General features: G+C 45.3%; 1 protein-coding gene across 1 annotated transcript; it reads left to right on the top strand.

The window, feature by feature from the left end:
* Window positions 1-42: 42 nt before the first annotated feature.
* si:dkey-250d21.1 (uncharacterized) lies at window positions 43-13,368 on the top strand. Its single transcript, XM_004561622.5, has 11 exons — window positions 43-414; window positions 2,166-2,286; window positions 2,915-3,022; window positions 3,124-3,160; window positions 3,276-5,080; window positions 5,182-5,212; window positions 7,048-8,816; window positions 8,905-8,953; window positions 9,046-10,844; window positions 11,046-11,082; window positions 11,199-13,368. Exons 1-11 carry the CDS (start codon window positions 320-322, stop codon window positions 12,731-12,733), a joined length of 7,386 nt encoding a protein of 2,461 aa, XP_004561679.2. The 5' UTR covers window positions 43-319; the 3' UTR covers window positions 12,734-13,368.
* Window positions 13,369-17,323: the final 3,955 nt, after the last annotated feature.

Raw genomic sequence — 17,323 nt, 5'->3', positions numbered from 1 at the left:
GGCTCTTTGGTCATGGTATTCTGCCCTCTGCTGGTGAATATTTTTATTGCAGCACTCAGTTCCTGGTTGATGGGATAACACGCTTTTGGCGACTTTGGCTCAGCACGCAGCATCAACTTTTGAAAGCATGGAATTAGTAGGTTCTTAGTCTGGCAAAGAGGCAATAAGCGAGAATAACAGTGAAAGTCAACTGTGTTGGTTGCAGGTTTTGCCCAAGGCATGACTCTGTAGACTGTCCTACAGGTTTGCTCACAGTAGGCTTGCCAGCTTGCAACCGCCAGCTAAGCTAGCTAACTTGCTAGCTTCATTGCAATCCAAAATGACTGACTGCTGCGCCGCAGCGAACTGTGATTACCAGCAGCGGGGATCCGAAAAGACCACTCCACTTTTTAGCTTTCCATTGGATCCGGAGCGGTAAGACTTATGCTTATTTCATTGAGATGCAGCTAGAGAAACGAGTCGCTGAGCATGCAGAATAAATGTGTTGGCTACAGGCTGTTAGCACTGGCGTTAGCCTAACATCATGTTGGCTAATAGTGACACAACTCGGTGGAAAATGGCGCAGACTTAACGTTACTCCTGAAAGAAAAGTCCGTGTGAAATAACACTCCGGTCACTCGTTCAGCCTCAGAAACGGACACCGACGTGAAAAACGGCCTTTTGGGAATTTCCTTTAAGTTCAGTCATTTCACACACGCTGAGAAGCCTTAGTTAAAAACTTTTTTTTGTGCTCTATTTAAATCACCATCAGTGCACAGCACTTACCATCCCAGCGGTGCGGCAATATGAGAATGACTCGCGTTAGCTTAGCACAATTAAAACACCTGTAATTAATAATGCTTTTGGTGGTGTTTTGGTTGTTGCTCACAAAGCTGCGCACTTCCATAGTAATTTTCCATCGCAGCTCATTGTGTAGCGTATAAATATTACAATATTTAAGCAGTGTCCACGTGATCGCCCTGTGAATTAATAGTTATCTCGTCCGTCCTTTTAGCTTTTTGTTGTCGTTAATCATAACTGGCTCTGTTGACCGACTTACAAATAAATTCGAGAATTAATAAGGACTGTGGCTGAGTGACAGATGCACGCTAGCTGACTGAATCAAGGTACAGTGTCTGTGGACAGGAAGTCCTCCATGCCAGAGGAAATACTGCCTACTAGCAGATCATGAGGTCTAAGACATATTTAAAGGAGTTTGCCTTCAGCTTTGGCTTAAGTGTAAATAAGCGCCCATCTGATGTCAAAACAGCTAATAATGCACTACTAAAGCAATTTAGTAGAGATGAATAATAATAAGGCTGTGTCAGAGGGAAACGAGCGCATGTGAATCAGCCACGGCAGTCATTCACACTTAATTCATTTAATTTGTTCCAGTAGTGCCACCAGTGAGGCAAAGTGCAATTATGCGCTCTGAAGAAATAAAGAATAAAACTGCATTGGCTGTAAGTTTCAGTGTTCATAAAAACACAAGCAGTGCAGTCATAGTTCTGCTTCACAGTGAACAGCGTTGAAGTGAAAGTAAACAGGAGCTGCTTAGGCCAGGTGATCTGAACTGTGCCACATCTACAAGGTGGACCCCAGTTTATTTGTGATCACCTAGCAGCTAGGTGAGCCTGAGCATAGCACGGGAACAGCGCCCAAACACTACACTCCAAATGCTCTTCAGCAGCTGCTGTCCTGCGTTAAGTAATTCATTAATCTATGCGACGTGTGTGTGTGTGTGTGTGTGTGTGTGTGTGTGTGTGTGTGCCACTGCTTCCAGAAATGGCCTCAGTTAAACCACAATGCATAAAATCATGAACCTCATTGTGCCCCTTAAGAGAGCTTTCCAAATACGTGTGTGTGTGTGTGTGTGTGTGTGTGTGTGTGTGTGTGTGTGTGTGTGTGTGTGAGAGAGAGAGGCGGGTTTGGGCGCTGTGACAAACTGTTCATTATGCTCACTGTGAGTGAAGTTCATCAGGGGAGTTGGGTGGGTGACGGCCGTGCTTGGATACAGCGCATAATTAAGTACATCCTAAGACATTTCAATGCTTTGAGAACCCAAATGATGTTTGGGGGCTTTTATGGGTTTTTTGTTTCTGCTCGGTGTTTCGCTGGTGTCCGTTTTACTCTGTATTTGTTTGTGCCTCCAACAACTGACACCTTTGTCCTCTTGTGTTTTGCAGCTGCAACCAATGGTTGGAGAACTGTCTTCGTCCAGATTTGGCTTCAGAACCTCCTGAACAGCTGCATAAGCTTTACAGACTTTGTGCAAAGCACTTTGAGCCGTCTATGATCTCTCACCAGGTGAGAAGCGGGTCTGCTGCTCATTGCTCTCAGTTAAGATCAACGAACTAAACAAAAGGCTCTTTTGCAGTAACACCTACTCGGTTTTTAGACTTTTCCATTAGGTGGTAGAACCTGGTACCGGGTACTGTTTTAGTACCTACACAGCCGGGGTTCCAAGCAAGCAGAGGTTTTTGTGCCACCGACAGAATCCAGAGGGATTGTAAGGATGTAGTATGCAAATGATGTCACAGGGCTTTCAGCCCCACCCACACTGAGGTGACACTCGGTGTGGGGCGAGTAGGTGCTAGTAGAGAATTCCAGTTCATTAGGTACACGTGGGCAGCCTGATATCATACAACAGGAGATTAAAAATCCCCATGTTTGTGCAGCTTATTGATGTCAAACACAAGTGCTTTTTTGCAAGCACATCTGTGCAATCAGCATAATGCAACTTAATAAAACTATAAAAGATTCTTCAGTTTTATCAACACCACTCAAACTATAAGTGCAAAAATCTGCTTTGTTTACAAATGTCAGATCATTTTGATTTCTTTGTTATAATCCCCTGTATTGACATTTTGATAGTAGAGAAATGCATCAGTGTGATGCTTCATATTTTTGTTTGTGTGCATGTTTGTTTTGTCAGAGTTCATCCAGTTGTGTGTTAAAGGAAGATGCTGTTCCAACAATATTTGACGTCACAAGGCCTGCGAACAATCAGTCGACCTACAGCAGGAAGCGAGCCAGAGATCCTGTAAGTGTCTGTCCAGGTCTTTGAATTGCTCTTGTTGGAATGTTTTTTAAATCAAACATTAACATCCTAAAAATGTTTAATTATCCATTTCACCAAACTAGTCAGAAGAGGATGATACTGCTGTGAAAAAGACAAAAGGTACAGTAACTGCTTCGATTCATTTTTTCGTGTATTTTAACGAATGTGCTCGTGTTGTAAACGCTGACGGACTGAATAAGTGTTTTTGAAATCAGTATGTCTTCTCATGCTTAAGAAAACACAGCCGCAGAAGTAACGGAGGAGACGAAAGAAGAGAGCGGATGTGGAGAGAACAGCGCAGCAAGTGAACTGCAAAAAGAAAACCAAACCCAAGAGGATGCAGCCACCTCCAAAGCAAAAGAGACTCTGAAAGTCTACTTTAAGGAAATCCTGGCATTGACGGGATTCAGCATCAACGGTGCAAACATCAATGCCGACGAGCCGATCGGAGGCGCGAGGGTTCAGCGGGCGCTCAGTCAGGTCTGTTTGGAAAAGATCGACAAGAAAGAGATCCTGCAGTTCAGCGAAGGTCTGATGCGAGAGGAGATCCAGAACAGCCTCAGGCTGGCAAGGTTCTTCTCCATTCTGCTTCAGGATGTGACCAAGATAGAAGGAAAGGAGCAGATCCCGGTGTTCATCAGGTCCGTCACAGTAGCTGGGTTTCCACAAAAGCACCTCGTCGGGTTCTTGCCGTGCGACATGGATGGAGAGAATCTGTTTTACATGCTCCTGTCTGAGCTGCGAAACAAGTGGGGGCTCAGAATGGAGCACTGCAGAGGACTCACTTATCTCGTTACAGGTAGCATGTGTCAGAAAATGCGAGATCTCACTTGCCGAATTCTGCAGGAGTTTCCACAAGTCGTGCTGTCGCCAAGCGACCCGTACGCTTTCAACATATGGATCATTCGCTGCATGCCCGTGCCCTCCATCCAGACGGTTGCAGACACTGTAGAGGAAGTGGCCTCGTTACTCAGGAGAACACCAGAGCTGTGCAAGCGACTGGAGGGAAAGATCCAGATGACATACGGGCACATAAAAGGGGAAGTGGACAGGATCAAGGCAGCTATTAGTGGGAACTGGGAATACGGCACTGATGGCTTCCAGACCATGCTAGATATTCTTGAGCCATTCCTGAACTGCATCAATGAGATCATTTCAAAGGTAGATGAAGACACTGCTGAGCAGATGGCCAAGCTCAAGCCCATTTTGAAGAATTTCAATTTCATTATGACACTCGTTGTTCTGAAGAACACCCTCTGCTGTGTGAGCATACTCAACTCAAGTCTCAGGGGAATAATTAGCATCAGCAGTACTTTGCAGTACACAATTTCCAATGCCTTAAAGTTGGTAAGCAAATACCAACAAGAGCTTGCAATATTCCACAGGAAATGGTTTTCAGACGCAGTCGGTCGAGCGAAGAAGCTGGGAGTGGAGGTCACCAGACCGGAGATGGCTCAAGGGGACGCCACCGAGACGCCGCTGGAAGACTTTTACAGAGAAACTCTGAGCCGGCCCATCTTGCAGTACCTCGTCGCAGAGGTGAAGAGAGTGTTCAGCACAGAGATGGTGAGGATTCTCAGATGGCTCTCGTTGGTGCCGTCTTACATGGCCGACCATAATTTCAGCATCCGCAGGGATAAAGTAGCAGACGCCAACTTGAACAACCTCGCGCGGCCCGACACGTTCTACGAAGAGCTCGGCTGCTGGGAAGTGAAGTGGAGGCACGCGAGCAAGCGCAGGATTCTTCCAACCACGGTCTTTGCTACCCTCAAGATTCCAGATATCGGATTTTACCCGAACGTGCAGAGCTTGCTGAGGGTCTTGGGAACTGTTCCCTGCGTAAACGCGGAGGCAGACGTGTATGGTCAATACCACATGGTGCTGGAGCGCTGCCACTCGTACCTGACAGCCACGCCAGATGATCAAAGACAGTGCAGCATGGCGTACGTCTACGTTAACCAGGACGTGCACTTCAGTGTTGAACAAATGGTGGATTCGTATGTCCAGAAGCACCCAGACATCCTACTGATGCTGAAAATGGTGAGTTGATAAGCTGAGCAAATTTCATATCTGACTTTAATCAGTGGTGATCGTTTATTTATCCTGACATGACGTCACATTGGTGCCTGTTTGTGTTACAGGATGATGATACAAAAGAGAAGCCTCCACAAGGTGAGATTATGAAAAAGAAAATCATGAAATAATTTTCTGCTTGTTGTTCACACATTATTTATCAGCCATTGAATATAGTTAAATGCAGCTGTATATAGGAAAAGTGCTCATTGTGCACAATGTAAGTAAGTAAGTGGTCCTGTAACAGAAGTCAACTAAACAGAACTTTATTCACAACAAAATACGGTCAGCATGGTTGGCCTCTGCACTTGAACCAGCTCCATGCTCGGCCTCCTCCAAGAAACTACTGCAACGTACACGAGTCACTGACTCAACAATGTAAGCCAAATATGCACACCATCATTTAGAGAAGCGGTCCCTAACCACCGGGTCACGGACCGGTACCGGGCTGCGAGAGTTGTGGCTCAGGTGTGAAATTTATGGTTTTCAGGGTTTTTATCATTAACTCGCTTTCCCTGGGTCTTTTCCCCTGGTGTAGTTGTCTTATTTAAGAAATATTTACACGTTACCATAGCGTCCAGAGAGCATTAAGGGGCAGAGAGGAGGACGTTACTCTCAGTGTTGTTGGTGCATTTCAGGAGGGCGCTGCTAATAAAGTTACACAATTACACACTGAATTCGCATTTATTATTATATTTACAAAATACCAGCGTTTTTGTCTTGTTGTATCATTTTATTTTGTTGTATTTATCCGCGACACCTTAAAGGCCGGTCCGTGAAAATATTGACCGACATTAAACTGGTCCGTAGCACAAAGAAAGGTTGCTGGTTTAGAGTATAGAGTAATCTCATTATGTAATAAAACAAATTAACCACATTAAATCAACTGTTTGCTATTTAACTTTGGTGACTCCAAATAGGCCTGTTCGATATGATGATATGTATCTGATGACGATATAAAAACATCGTTTCATATCACGCTATCGTTTGTTTCATGGTGTCACAAAATAAACTATTTATGGCAATATTTTATCGTTTTGATGGTCACTGCAGCAGCTATATTAATTTCTTAAAGTTCTCTCTTTCTCTTATATTTAAAATAACCACACTACGGACGGACAAGCGACTGTTTTTATGTGTTGTCGTTAGCAACAACGACGATAAACCCAGCGTGTGGCTCCGCCGTCCCCTTGTTTATTTTCCACGTAAACCTTTCACAATAAAGCTGAAGATCCTGTTGAGTCTTTTCAAAATAAACTAAAATGATGACAAACGGAAAAACCAGTCAAAACAAACCAGGACCTTATTCCTAAACGAGGGGCTGCCTCTGTAGCACGGACATGGGTTGGTTATGAAAAGTCTGACACGGACCAGAAAACTGTACTCTGCAAATTATGCAGGAAGCCGGCCCCCACCTCAGACTCAAACACAGCAAACCTCTTCAACCACCTATGCAGGAATCACGTGAAAGAGTGTGGAGAGAGTTTACGGACGAGAAGCAAAAAAAAGAGCCGTCAGGTGCTCCAGATAACCTCAGACTCAAACGTTAGAGCACGCTTTTTCCCCGCAGCACGCCGTGTAATAAAGACTCACAAAGAAAATGGCTGTTAAAACTATGCTTTTTCAGACATAAGTTTGTATGCTCGACGCCAGGTACATGACGCCCAGCTGAAAACACTTCATGCAAGTCGAGTGTAAAAAAAAAAAAATTAAAAAAAAAAATAAAAAAAATTTAAATTTTTGTGATTATTTATCGTCGTTGGGACGATAAATGTCTTATATCAGGATGTAAAAAATTAGGTCATATCGCACAGCCCTAACTCCAAACTAACTCAATGAGGTTGAAGTGTAAAACTTTACTCCGATTACATTCATTTATATTTCAAATTCAAATTTTCAAAATCAAATCAGAAACATTGTTCCTGTTGTTTCAGTGACTTCCTTTGGAAACCACGCAGAGAAGGACACTGAGGAAGAACTGCAGCTCATAAACCTGGAGATGGATCCAGACAGGCTTGTGGAGATGAAATGTGCAGAAACCGACAGAGAAGCTCTGAAGTCGGCGCTACAGGCTGCAGTGACCTCTGCATACAGCAGCCAAAGCAGGCTCCACGGTGACGCCTGTCCTCCTCAGGATGGAGAAGTCGAGTACGTGACCAAGTCTGAAATGAAAGAAGTTCTCAGTGTGTGCGAGAACGTTGTCAGGGAGGGAATCATCATGGAGGTGGGGAGCTCGTTCTTTTCCTTGTTTATTGACCGCGTTGTGAAGCTGGGCGAGAGAGACTATCTTCCGCTCTTTCTGCGGTTTGTGGACAGTTTCGATGTCATGCGCTTAGAGCTGATGGGATTCCTCGAGGCGGATCTGGAATGCGATGTCATGGTACAGCGTCTTATGGGAATAGTCACCATGGAGTGGCATCTCGATTTGAAAAATTGCAGAGGTCAAGCGTACCTGGGCTCTGGTGATGTTTCCTACAAGCTGAAAGCCTTTGCTTGCAAAGTGCAAGAGAAGTATCCTCTGGCTATAAGCACACACTGCTCCTGCTATTCTTTCAACACGTGGTGGTCAAAATCCATCCCAGTGCCTGCTGTTAAAAGAGCCCTGGATACATTTGAAGAGGTGTTGATGTTTTTTGGCAGTAGCGTTGCTCTAGAAAAGCAGCTCGACCACGTGATAGACTTTGGTCTCAGAGAGAGCTACGAAAAAGTCCAGGAGTTGCAGGGCAAGTTCTGTTCCTGTTGGCAAGAGAAGCACGACTCTTACGAGGTGTTTGTGCAGATGCTGGAGCCTCTGGTCGAATGTCTGGAGAAAGTCAAAAACAACCCACAGAGATGGAAAGCGTCTGTATCGGAACTAGCTGGAGCACTTCTCCACAAGGTCATGGAGTTTGATTTCATCATCGCCATGGTGGTGCTGAAGAACGCGTCCTCTTTTACCAGAGAGCTGAGTGCTGGTATCCAGAAGGACCAGTTCACTGCTGCATCCCAGCTTTGTCAGATCAGCGGTATTGTGGCCACTCTGAACCGAGTGAAAACAAACATGAAGGTGTTTCACCAGAACTGGTTCGACGAGGCCTGTGCGATGGCACAGAGTCTGAGAGTGCAGATTGAAGTGCCTGAGAACTCTTTACCACGGGACAGCATGATAAAGCCGGTCGGTTATTATAAAGATGGCCTAAGCGTGCCACTGGTAGACAACCTGATCAATACTGTGAAGGATCATTTCTCAGAAGACCACAAAGAAGCTCTGAACTTCCTGTCCCTGGTCCCGTGCTCGGTCACAGTGAGTTACGTGTTTGAGAGCTTGAAATCAAAGCCGCCCCTCTACAGCAGCGATCTGCCCGACGCTGACAACTTCTTCACCGAGCTGTGCTGTTGGAGAGTGACGTGGAAGACCAAAGTGGCGTCCGTGACCATCCCGAGCTCCATATTTCACACGTTACGCCTGCCGCTCATGCAGTACTTTGGGAACATCAACACACTGCTGAGGATTATGTCGGTGCTGCCCAGCACAGCGCTGGAGGACTGCGGCGTTGTAATGCGCCACAAGAAGTTCCAAGAGTACCTGAGGGATACGAATCCCAAAGATAGGTCGCCGTGCTTGGCTCTGCTGCAGGTGGGCACGGACTTCAGCAGAGACTTGGACCGCATGGTGACCCAGTGTTTGAAGGTTACGCCACAAGCCTTGGAGGGTATCTGTCTGGTATGTGCTTCTGTTTTTTTAATAGAGTTTGTTTTATTTTGGGTTTCTTTAATGAACACTGGAATAATATACCTCGGTATTCTTACAGGATAAGGAATCCAAGAGCTTCAACAAGAACACTGAAAATAATATGGAAGGTACGGTTGCTGTGAGACATTATGGGTTTTTTTTGCCATGTTTCTAATACTTGTCAAAGTCACTGTGTTGTTGTTTTTTTCTCGTTTATTAGTTGAATACATAAAGGTGGAGGCTGAGGAGCTCCAAATCCCCCAATCTCCAGACAAGATGGAGGAGCCCGAGCTGAAACTGGCAGATGAGAATGGGAGCAAAGGTGATAATCGTCAGAGTCTGGCAACACTTTTCCGGCTGGCTGCACTACTGGGGAAAAAGAATAGCACTCTTTGTGAGCTCTCAGAAGAAGACCAAGAACTTTTTGTCCAGGAATTAAGGATGTGTCACTGGTTTGGATGTGAGGGAAAAAACACATCTTCTATAGGCAGTGACGAAATGGTGAAGCTCCTCATGAATGGAATCAGAGACGTCATACTGAAAGAAATACAGGAGTCTCCTTTCTTCTCGCTCATCACAGACAAGGCTGTTAAAATTGGTGACAAGACCCATCTACCTGTTTTTGTGAGGTACGTTGGAGAGTCAGCTCCAAAAGTCGAGCTCCTGGGCTTTCTGCCGTTTGATGAAAACTGCCATGTTGATAGACAAGCGAACAACCTTGCAAAGATTCTCACGGAAGACTGGAGCTTGCCTATGTCGCAGTGCCGGGGGCAGGCATTCATGCAGCTGGGCCCAGGTTATCAAAGCTTGAAGAAAATGTCTTTGGAATTCCTCAGGAGCTACCCGCTTTGTGTTGTGACACCCAGTGAGTCTTGTGGCCTTGCCCATTGGCTGGCGAGAAGTGTGCCTTGCTCATCGGTTGCAAAAATGCTGGATGTTACAGAAGACCTGCTGCTGTTCTTTGACGAGTCTCCGAGTTTAGAAAGACAGTTGGCACAGGCTATCGACGGGCTTTTAAATATGCCGAGGGAGGCCCTGGAGGAAATTCCAGAAACCTGTTGTTCGAGGTGGAAAAAGAGGGAGGACTTCTTTGACATACTCGCTGACACATTAGAGGGTGTTCTTAGCTGCCTAGACGCTGTGAGCTCTACTGCCACAGGTGCCAAATCAATGCATGCGCAAGTTTTGTCTACTGCTCTGAGAAATATGGATTACATCGTCACCCTTGTAATACTGAAGAACGCGTGCGCTCCTCTTCGTAACTGTAGCACTGTTTTTCGCTGTGGAAACCCTGCTGATATTCTCTGTGAAGTGGAAAAAATCCCCTCCGTCATAGAGATTCTCAACAAAATGTTAGAAAATGTTAGCGCTATGCACTCCACTTGGTTTGAGCAAGCATTCCAGCTGGCGACCAGGGTCGCTCCGGAGCAAGTGTGCTTCTCAGAGGAAGCCAACAGCTATGAATCACCGGAAATATATTACAGAGAAAATCTCAGCATCCCTCTTCTGCAAAGTCTAATTGATGAAATGAAGTACAGCTTCTCAGACAGCCACCTAAAGGCTCTGTCAGTCCTGTCGTTGCTGCCTTCTTGCAATCCACAGCCTGTATTGTCCGAGTCCACATACAAGCCTTTCAGTCTCTACCTTACAGATCTACCCGAGCCCGAAGTTGCCGAACAAGAGCTCAACACCTGGGCAGCCATGTGGAGGGAGAACTACCAAGATGTTGCTCTTCCAACATCCATCGCTGAAACGCTAGTCCACCCCGAGTCCAAGAGCCATCCAACTGTTACCTTACTGCTTAGGCTAGTAGCTGTCCTGCCTAGTGTCAGTATGGAGTGTGATCTGATGAAGACCACCCTGAATTCGATGAGGGACCTGTTGAGAAACACTGTATGCAAAGGAAGCAAAACAGATCATGTGATGCTCCTCTCTCACTGCACAACACTAACGAGGCTGCCAGAGGTCATTGAGAAGTGCGTGGAGGTTGATCCAGAGAGCAGCCCATGCCTGTCCCAGGTAACTTTAATACACTCTTCATTTTGATTAACTAGCTCTGCCGTTAATTCATCCCACCAAGTGTTCAAGTCAAGACTCTTTGCCAGTTTGGAAAAAGCTGCTATTTTATAGCTCAAACGACTAATGCAGCCATAGCTGCATTAGTCAAACAAACAAACTGCAAACAACAAACAACTCACATGGTTGTACATTTATTTTCAGGTAATGGAATTTCTGCAAAAACACAGGCTGGACAGCGGTAAGTGCTTTATTGGCAACAAAATATCGGTAGAGTAGTTCTAACAGACACCAAGAGTAGAAATTTGTGTGTGTGTGTTAATTAATATTTGAATACATTTGTTATCTTTTAAATAGCCGCCATTGAAAGAAAACCAGCAGCCCCAACAGAGTCAGATGGCTCCAGTGTAGCAGAGAAAGCCAAAGACGGTGAGGTGAAATCCGCCGAGGATGACGTGATACCGGAGATGGTTCCAGGACCGAGAACAGCCGTGTCCTTCTACGAACCCCAGCTACGTGAAGAAATCCTCAAGGAACTCTGGGACTCTCAGTTCTTCACAGTTATAACTGAGCAATCAGTTGCAATTGACGGTGAGCTCTATGTCCCGTTGTGCATCAGGTACTTGAACAAAGAGGACATCCAGTGTGAGGAAACGCTGGCCTTTATCCCCTTTAGCGAAGACCCAGCCACCCTTGCGAATGCTATCGAAAACGCCCTGTCGGAGAAGTGGGGGCTCAACATGGAGTACTGTAGAGGTCAGGCCTCGCTGAGTGTTGGTGAAGTGGGAGCTCAGATGAGGGCTGTAAGTTTAGCGATAGCTAAGAAATACCCGCATGCCATTAGAACTGTCAGCTCTGCTTTGTCTCTCAACGTGTGGCTCGCTAGGTCTTGTCCCGCCGAAGAGGCAGCCGATGGAGCGGTTCTCATCGGTAAGCTGTTGCATTGGCTCACAGAAGACGCGAAACGCCAGAACAAGCTGGAAGACGTGATCATTCAAGTGTTCCGGCGTGATGAGGGAAAGGGCAACGAGTTGAGGGACAGGCTCATGAAGAACTGGGAGAAGAGTCACGACATGCACGAGGTGATTGTAGATATCCTAGAAGCAATCATGCTGTGCTTGAATGAGCTGAAAGTGGAGGGCAGTACTTCAAACCAGCAACAAGCATCTCAGTTCTTTGACACAATCAGAAACTTTGAGTTCATTCTGTCAACGGTGGTGCAGAAGAACGTCTTGGTTGTTACAAAAAAGCTAAGCCAGTCGCTTCAGGGCAAACCCTTAGATATGTTGCTCGCCGTGAACAACTTGCCTGATGTCAAAGCATCCCTCAGTAAACTGAAGAGTGATCTTGACAGCCATCACAAAGTGTGGTTTGAGGAAGCTGTTGCCCTGGCGTCTAAACTCCACGTTACGATGTTGCATTCAGCGCTCCTCGAGCCGTTGAGCGAGTTTTACAAAGAATCTTTAAGCATGAAAATTGTAGAGCATTCAATAGCAGAAATCGATGACCTCTTTGCAGAAAAGGTGTTGGATACCTTAAGGTGTCTGGAGATTGTGCCTTACGCAATGTCCAAAGTAGAAACCAGCATTCTTAGTGGTCTTGTGTTCCGCCTGTACAAGGAGGACCTGCCAGATCAGGCCTCCCTTCACTCTGAGATGAAGTCATGGAAGGAGAAATGGCTGGATCCTCTGGCAGGCTATCTTCCAACTACTGTGCTCGACACACTCAAGACGTCACACATTAGAAGTTTCAGCAACATTGAAACTCTCCTCCGACTTCAGGTCATCTTACCGTTTTCAAGGAGGGAGAGCAACTTCAGGCAGGGAAGGAGGAGTTTACAGGAGTTTTGTGAACAGGAAAAGAGATCCCTCGCTGAGCTGCATCCTCTGTAGCGGCTAGCACATTTGAGCAGTGAGAGTCAGTGCGATGTCACCCCCTACCATACTGAAGAACTCGACACAGGTGGAGGTCCCAAGATCTGAACTCAATATTGCTGTGTACATTTATCGATCCGAATTCTTTGAGATTCCCTTTGGTTATAATCATGCAATGTCCTATCTTATGCTTTTTTGGTTTGTTTTTATTCTGTAGTTTGTACAGCTGTACTGCCAAGTGGGACCAGTGTCTTGGCAAAAAAATCAAGAAAACAAATGATGCTCCACTGACAGTTATCAATGCTTGTGTGCCTTGATGCAAAACTAATAATTCACCCCACCAAATCATAACACGGATGTTTAAAGACGTCCCATTGGCATTCAAAAATACTTGTTTTTTGGGTTTGTTTGTTTTTCATTATCAGAAATGACTATACTGATTTTTGTGTCACTGTTATCAGTTGATTCTAATGATTAAATTGCACCCTTGCATTTTACTGGGCACAAATAGAAATGGTTAGCTCCATCATATCTGTTTCCTGTCTCTTTGCAGGAATGAATTTGCTGTAAACTTATCTTTGAAAGAATGTTTCCTTAATAGGAAAACCTTCATATATATTTGTCAAAAAAGTAATAAAATGCTCCAAAAAGATGCTTTGGGTCTTGGACTTGTGGTTTCCTGTCTTTGTACATGAGGTAAGAACTGCTTTAAGCCTGTTGCCATATCAGTGTGTTAACACAAGATGGCGCAATGGGGCCATCAGAAATACTTGACTGGTATGAAGTGACTGATGAATGCTGGGATGTGTGGGGTTGGTTATAATGTGTATGTTTTCTTCTGAGCCAGGTTTTATAATAACTATGCGTTCTTCCTGAAGCTACTTGATGATACATCCATGATTGCTAAATGCTGGTCAGACTGTTGTATTCAGTGGAGCGTGACTTGCATGATTCACTTACTGATCAACAAGGATGTGGGTTTAAAGGGAGGTTTGTTATTAAGGTCATACAACCACTAAGTTATCTGTGGACAGCAGGTAAATGTGTGTTACACAATTTCTGTTTGTCCTCCAGCTATGAGTAAAAGCACTGCAACGCTCGGCATGTAAGAGACTGCCGGCTACTTTCCGCTAGTGATGCAAATCGGCGCTCTTTGCCTGCATTGTTACAACTACGCTTTGGTTAATGTGTGATGCTTTCAGTGTAGATGCATTGTGTAGGTCTGCTGCAGGGCATTGTCTGACTTTCTTGTCAATTATTTGCTATTAATTCCAACATGGTGAAGAAGCAAAAATTTCAAAAAAAACCCTGCCGCGCTGAAAATTGGAGAAACAAGGTTATGTAGCTGTTAGCATTTAAGACTTTGTTTGAGCAGGAGGTTAATACTTTCTGTCTGGCTGTTGGAACAATGGCAATATTGTTGCTCCACATTATAAACTAAATTTAAAGTGGCGTTGCACAATATTTTAATTTCCTCTGGGTTATTCCAAGTCTTCCTGGGAACCTGCTTGTTTACTGACAGAATCTATACCGACAAACACCAGAGCTTGTTTCAGATCTGATCAGATTTTCAGTTTGTGTTTTGATTTGACTAAATGACTTCTGTGTCTGATTGTTTCTGTGACAAAGTGGCTACATTTCCAGGTTTCGTGACTTATTGAAACACGTTTGCTGACATGAAAAGCTTCTATCATCTAACATTTTTTTAAATAGTCATGTATTCTTCCTATGAGCAGGAACAGCACGTCTCCCTGACAATGGCCCAATTGTCGGTGCCCAGCTCGGTGTGTAAGGAGGCTCTCTGTCCCCTCTCAGCTGCTGATTCTGCCTCTGCTGTGGGCCACCAGCCACAGGGTTTGAGGGCCTCGCTGCAGCAGCACGTATATATGCTGTTTTGCAATAACTCTCCACACTCCCCTGTGAGCTGTACACCTCCTACAAGCTGCGCTTTATTTATTTACATGCTGGATGTGGAGCTGGACGCTGTTACTCTCAGGTGTGGCCCGTACGTTTGAGCATAAAGAGCACATCCTATTGCCATAATTGACCCGTGGACCGGGTTTCCTGCTGGAAGTCAGGGTTCTGCGCTGATGTAAGATCCGTGACACTCTGTAATTATGTCCATACACAGCAAGGATTTAACTGCACTCTGGGGGGAAAGACAGAGGGCTTAAGTGGATTTTATTTCAAGGTTCCCTTTCAGGGAAAATTGGCAGCAGGGGCAAGAATTCAGATCCTTCTTGTACTAAGAGCAAAACTTTTGGTTTGAATTATTCAGATGTCAGCTTATTGATTTTATTTTTCAAGAACACTTCATCTGTACTTGCCATTGTAAAACTATATTGTTTGAGACAGTAAGTAATATGTGGAGGATTGTACTTGAGTGTGCTCCTTTACCAGCAAGTTGTAGAAGACATCCTCTGATCATGAATAATGATTCTATGCTCACAAGCTTCATTTGTGTCTCTGAAGTGACCCGTGTCAGGTCGGCTCGCTTCCTGAACCTGCGCAAAGCGCGACTTGGTGTTTGCCCTGAACCGTTTCCGCAGAGCAACGGGCACACAGCTCGCAATTTCAAATTCTTTTGTATTCCTTGAAGAAGTTGGCTTTGATCATTTATAAGGATGCTCTGGTGCTCTCACGCCTCCATCAACCACAATCTAAAGGGGTATATTCATAAGAACCAGATGTATCTGCACAATTTATCTATTGTGCTGTTTGGAGGCCTGCAGCCAGGCTGGTGCCTGTCCTAGTGATTCTTCTATCGCTCTTGGGTTTTCTGTTTACCAGGAGGGGTGCGGGCGGAGAGACGGCGCGTCCCAAGCTGCTGAAGTCATCTCCCCACCCACAGGGTTCACTTCAATCCCCTCTGCCCTCAGCACCTTTTGCTGCTCTTCAGCAGCACCTCTGCAGACACACTGAGATGGCGTCACACACGCAGTGATTAAGGATCCGTGCGAGGCGGCGCTGCTGTCCTCGACACGGGGAAAAATGTCTCTTTTTCTAAAGGGGGAACTCAACCCCCCCAAGCCCCGAAAAACAGAATCCACATTTGTTCGTTTTCGAGCTCCGTTTTAATTGATGGCTCGAACTGGCCGAGCAGGGACGAGTCAGACTGTAGCGGTGATGTCAGGAGACAAATCCTGCAGCTGCTCTGTAGACGGTAAATAACAGAACAGACCCTGAGACGTTTTAATGGATTATAGACACATATTGTAATTCGCAGCTGTAGGTTGCGGCTCTGTGTTCAAGTATAGCTCGGATAACGTGAAGCGGGAGAGGGAAAAAAAGGCATTTGTGATGAAATCGTTAATTGTCCTGATCTTCTCATTTCCATCTTTGGTGACAGTGTTTTGTGCTCACTGCAGAGAAAAAGAAGTATTTGAGCGTGTTTGCTCTTTTCCGTGCCACAACTGGACTCGTTTAGCTCTGATATTTATGATGTTCTGATGATATGGCAGGCCTGCAATGCGTTTGATTAGCTGCATTACTGGAATCCACTCCTCCTTTGGATGGTTAACCCATAATGTAGGCGAGTTTTATGCCCCAAGCTCAGGTCACCGCATCCATAGTGATGGTATTTATTTCGGGAATGATCGTGCGGTGGCTTCGCGAACACATAGCTCATCGTGGTTGAAGCGCAGTCCGAGCGCTCCTGGAGGACCACATGACATGTTTCAAAAAGTGCATCCCATCTGTCGCTTGATGAAAGGGCCCCGTCTTCAAAGCCCACTACAGACCAGGGTTGTAAACACATGGCAAACGAAAGATGTGGACCCAGGTTTGTGCTGCGAGGCACAGACTTTACAAAGGTCGCCGTTTCTGAGGTGAGCCCCACTGTGAGCTCTGGCAGGCCTTCACAGCGGGGACACCACAGAGTGATGGGATTTTCACCTGACTGATGTGAAGCTGTCACGGTCTCTCGCCACGCCAGATTGGATGATTTTCACCCCTCCGAGGAGGCTTTGACATCCCGTTCTCGTTATTCGTCGACAGTCAGTCAGAGCAGAGCCCTGCGCTGTTCAGTGTTTGGTTGGTGATGAGAGGCAAAATGAAAACTAAACGATACGGTTCACTGTTTCCATTTGAACGTTCCCTTTCAAGTTTTTGGCTTTATTGCATTCATGATGGCTGTTAATCAGACTCCTGGTTTGAATTTGAATATGGAATGCTATCTGTTGTGAGAGCAATTACACTGGTGAACAGGCAGATGTGTATGTAGGGCCACCTCATCAGTTAAACCTTTATCGTTTTTATCACAGCGCTTTGCATATTTCTGTCATTTTAGAAAACAGACAAAATGAAAGGGACCAGATTTAAAAAAGAAAAACATGACTGAGCTTTTTCATTTGTACTAAAATCAAAGAGATCTCATCTTATTTTACATCATCTTGAAACATTAAGAACGCGTGATTTAATTCTGCGCTTTATTTTAACATGAAACTTTTTTCTTTTGCACTGCGCCCTTGGTCGAAGGTTTAGTTTTGCAACTCAGCAGCAGCATGGGAATATTTTCCCCAGGCATAATAGCAGCTCTGCACCCATTCAGCCCCTGATCCTCCTGGGTGAAAGTCGAGTGTCCTTATTCCACTTCCCCCAGTGAGCCTC

The sequence above is a fragment of the Maylandia zebra genome, linkage group LG10, assembly GCF_041146795.1.
Source record: "Maylandia zebra isolate NMK-2024a linkage group LG10, Mzebra_GT3a, whole genome shotgun sequence".
NCBI lineage: Eukaryota > Metazoa > Chordata > Actinopteri > Cichliformes > Cichlidae > Maylandia > Maylandia zebra.
This window is presented reverse-complemented; position numbering and strand designations above follow the sequence as displayed.

Bases quoted from the DNA above. Each gene is read 5' to 3' on its own strand.
- si:dkey-250d21.1 (XM_004561622.5), top strand. From the start codon at position 320: ATGACTGACTGCTGCGCCGCAGCGAACTGTGATTACCAGCAGCGGGGA. The intron at 415-2,165 runs GTAAGACTTATG...TGTGTTTTGCAG, and splicing joins TTTCCATTGGATCCGGAGCG to CTGCAACCAATGGTTGGAGA. The intron at 3,161-3,275 runs GTACAGTAACTG...CTCATGCTTAAG, and splicing joins TGCTGTGAAAAAGACAAAAG to AAAACACAGCCGCAGAAGTA.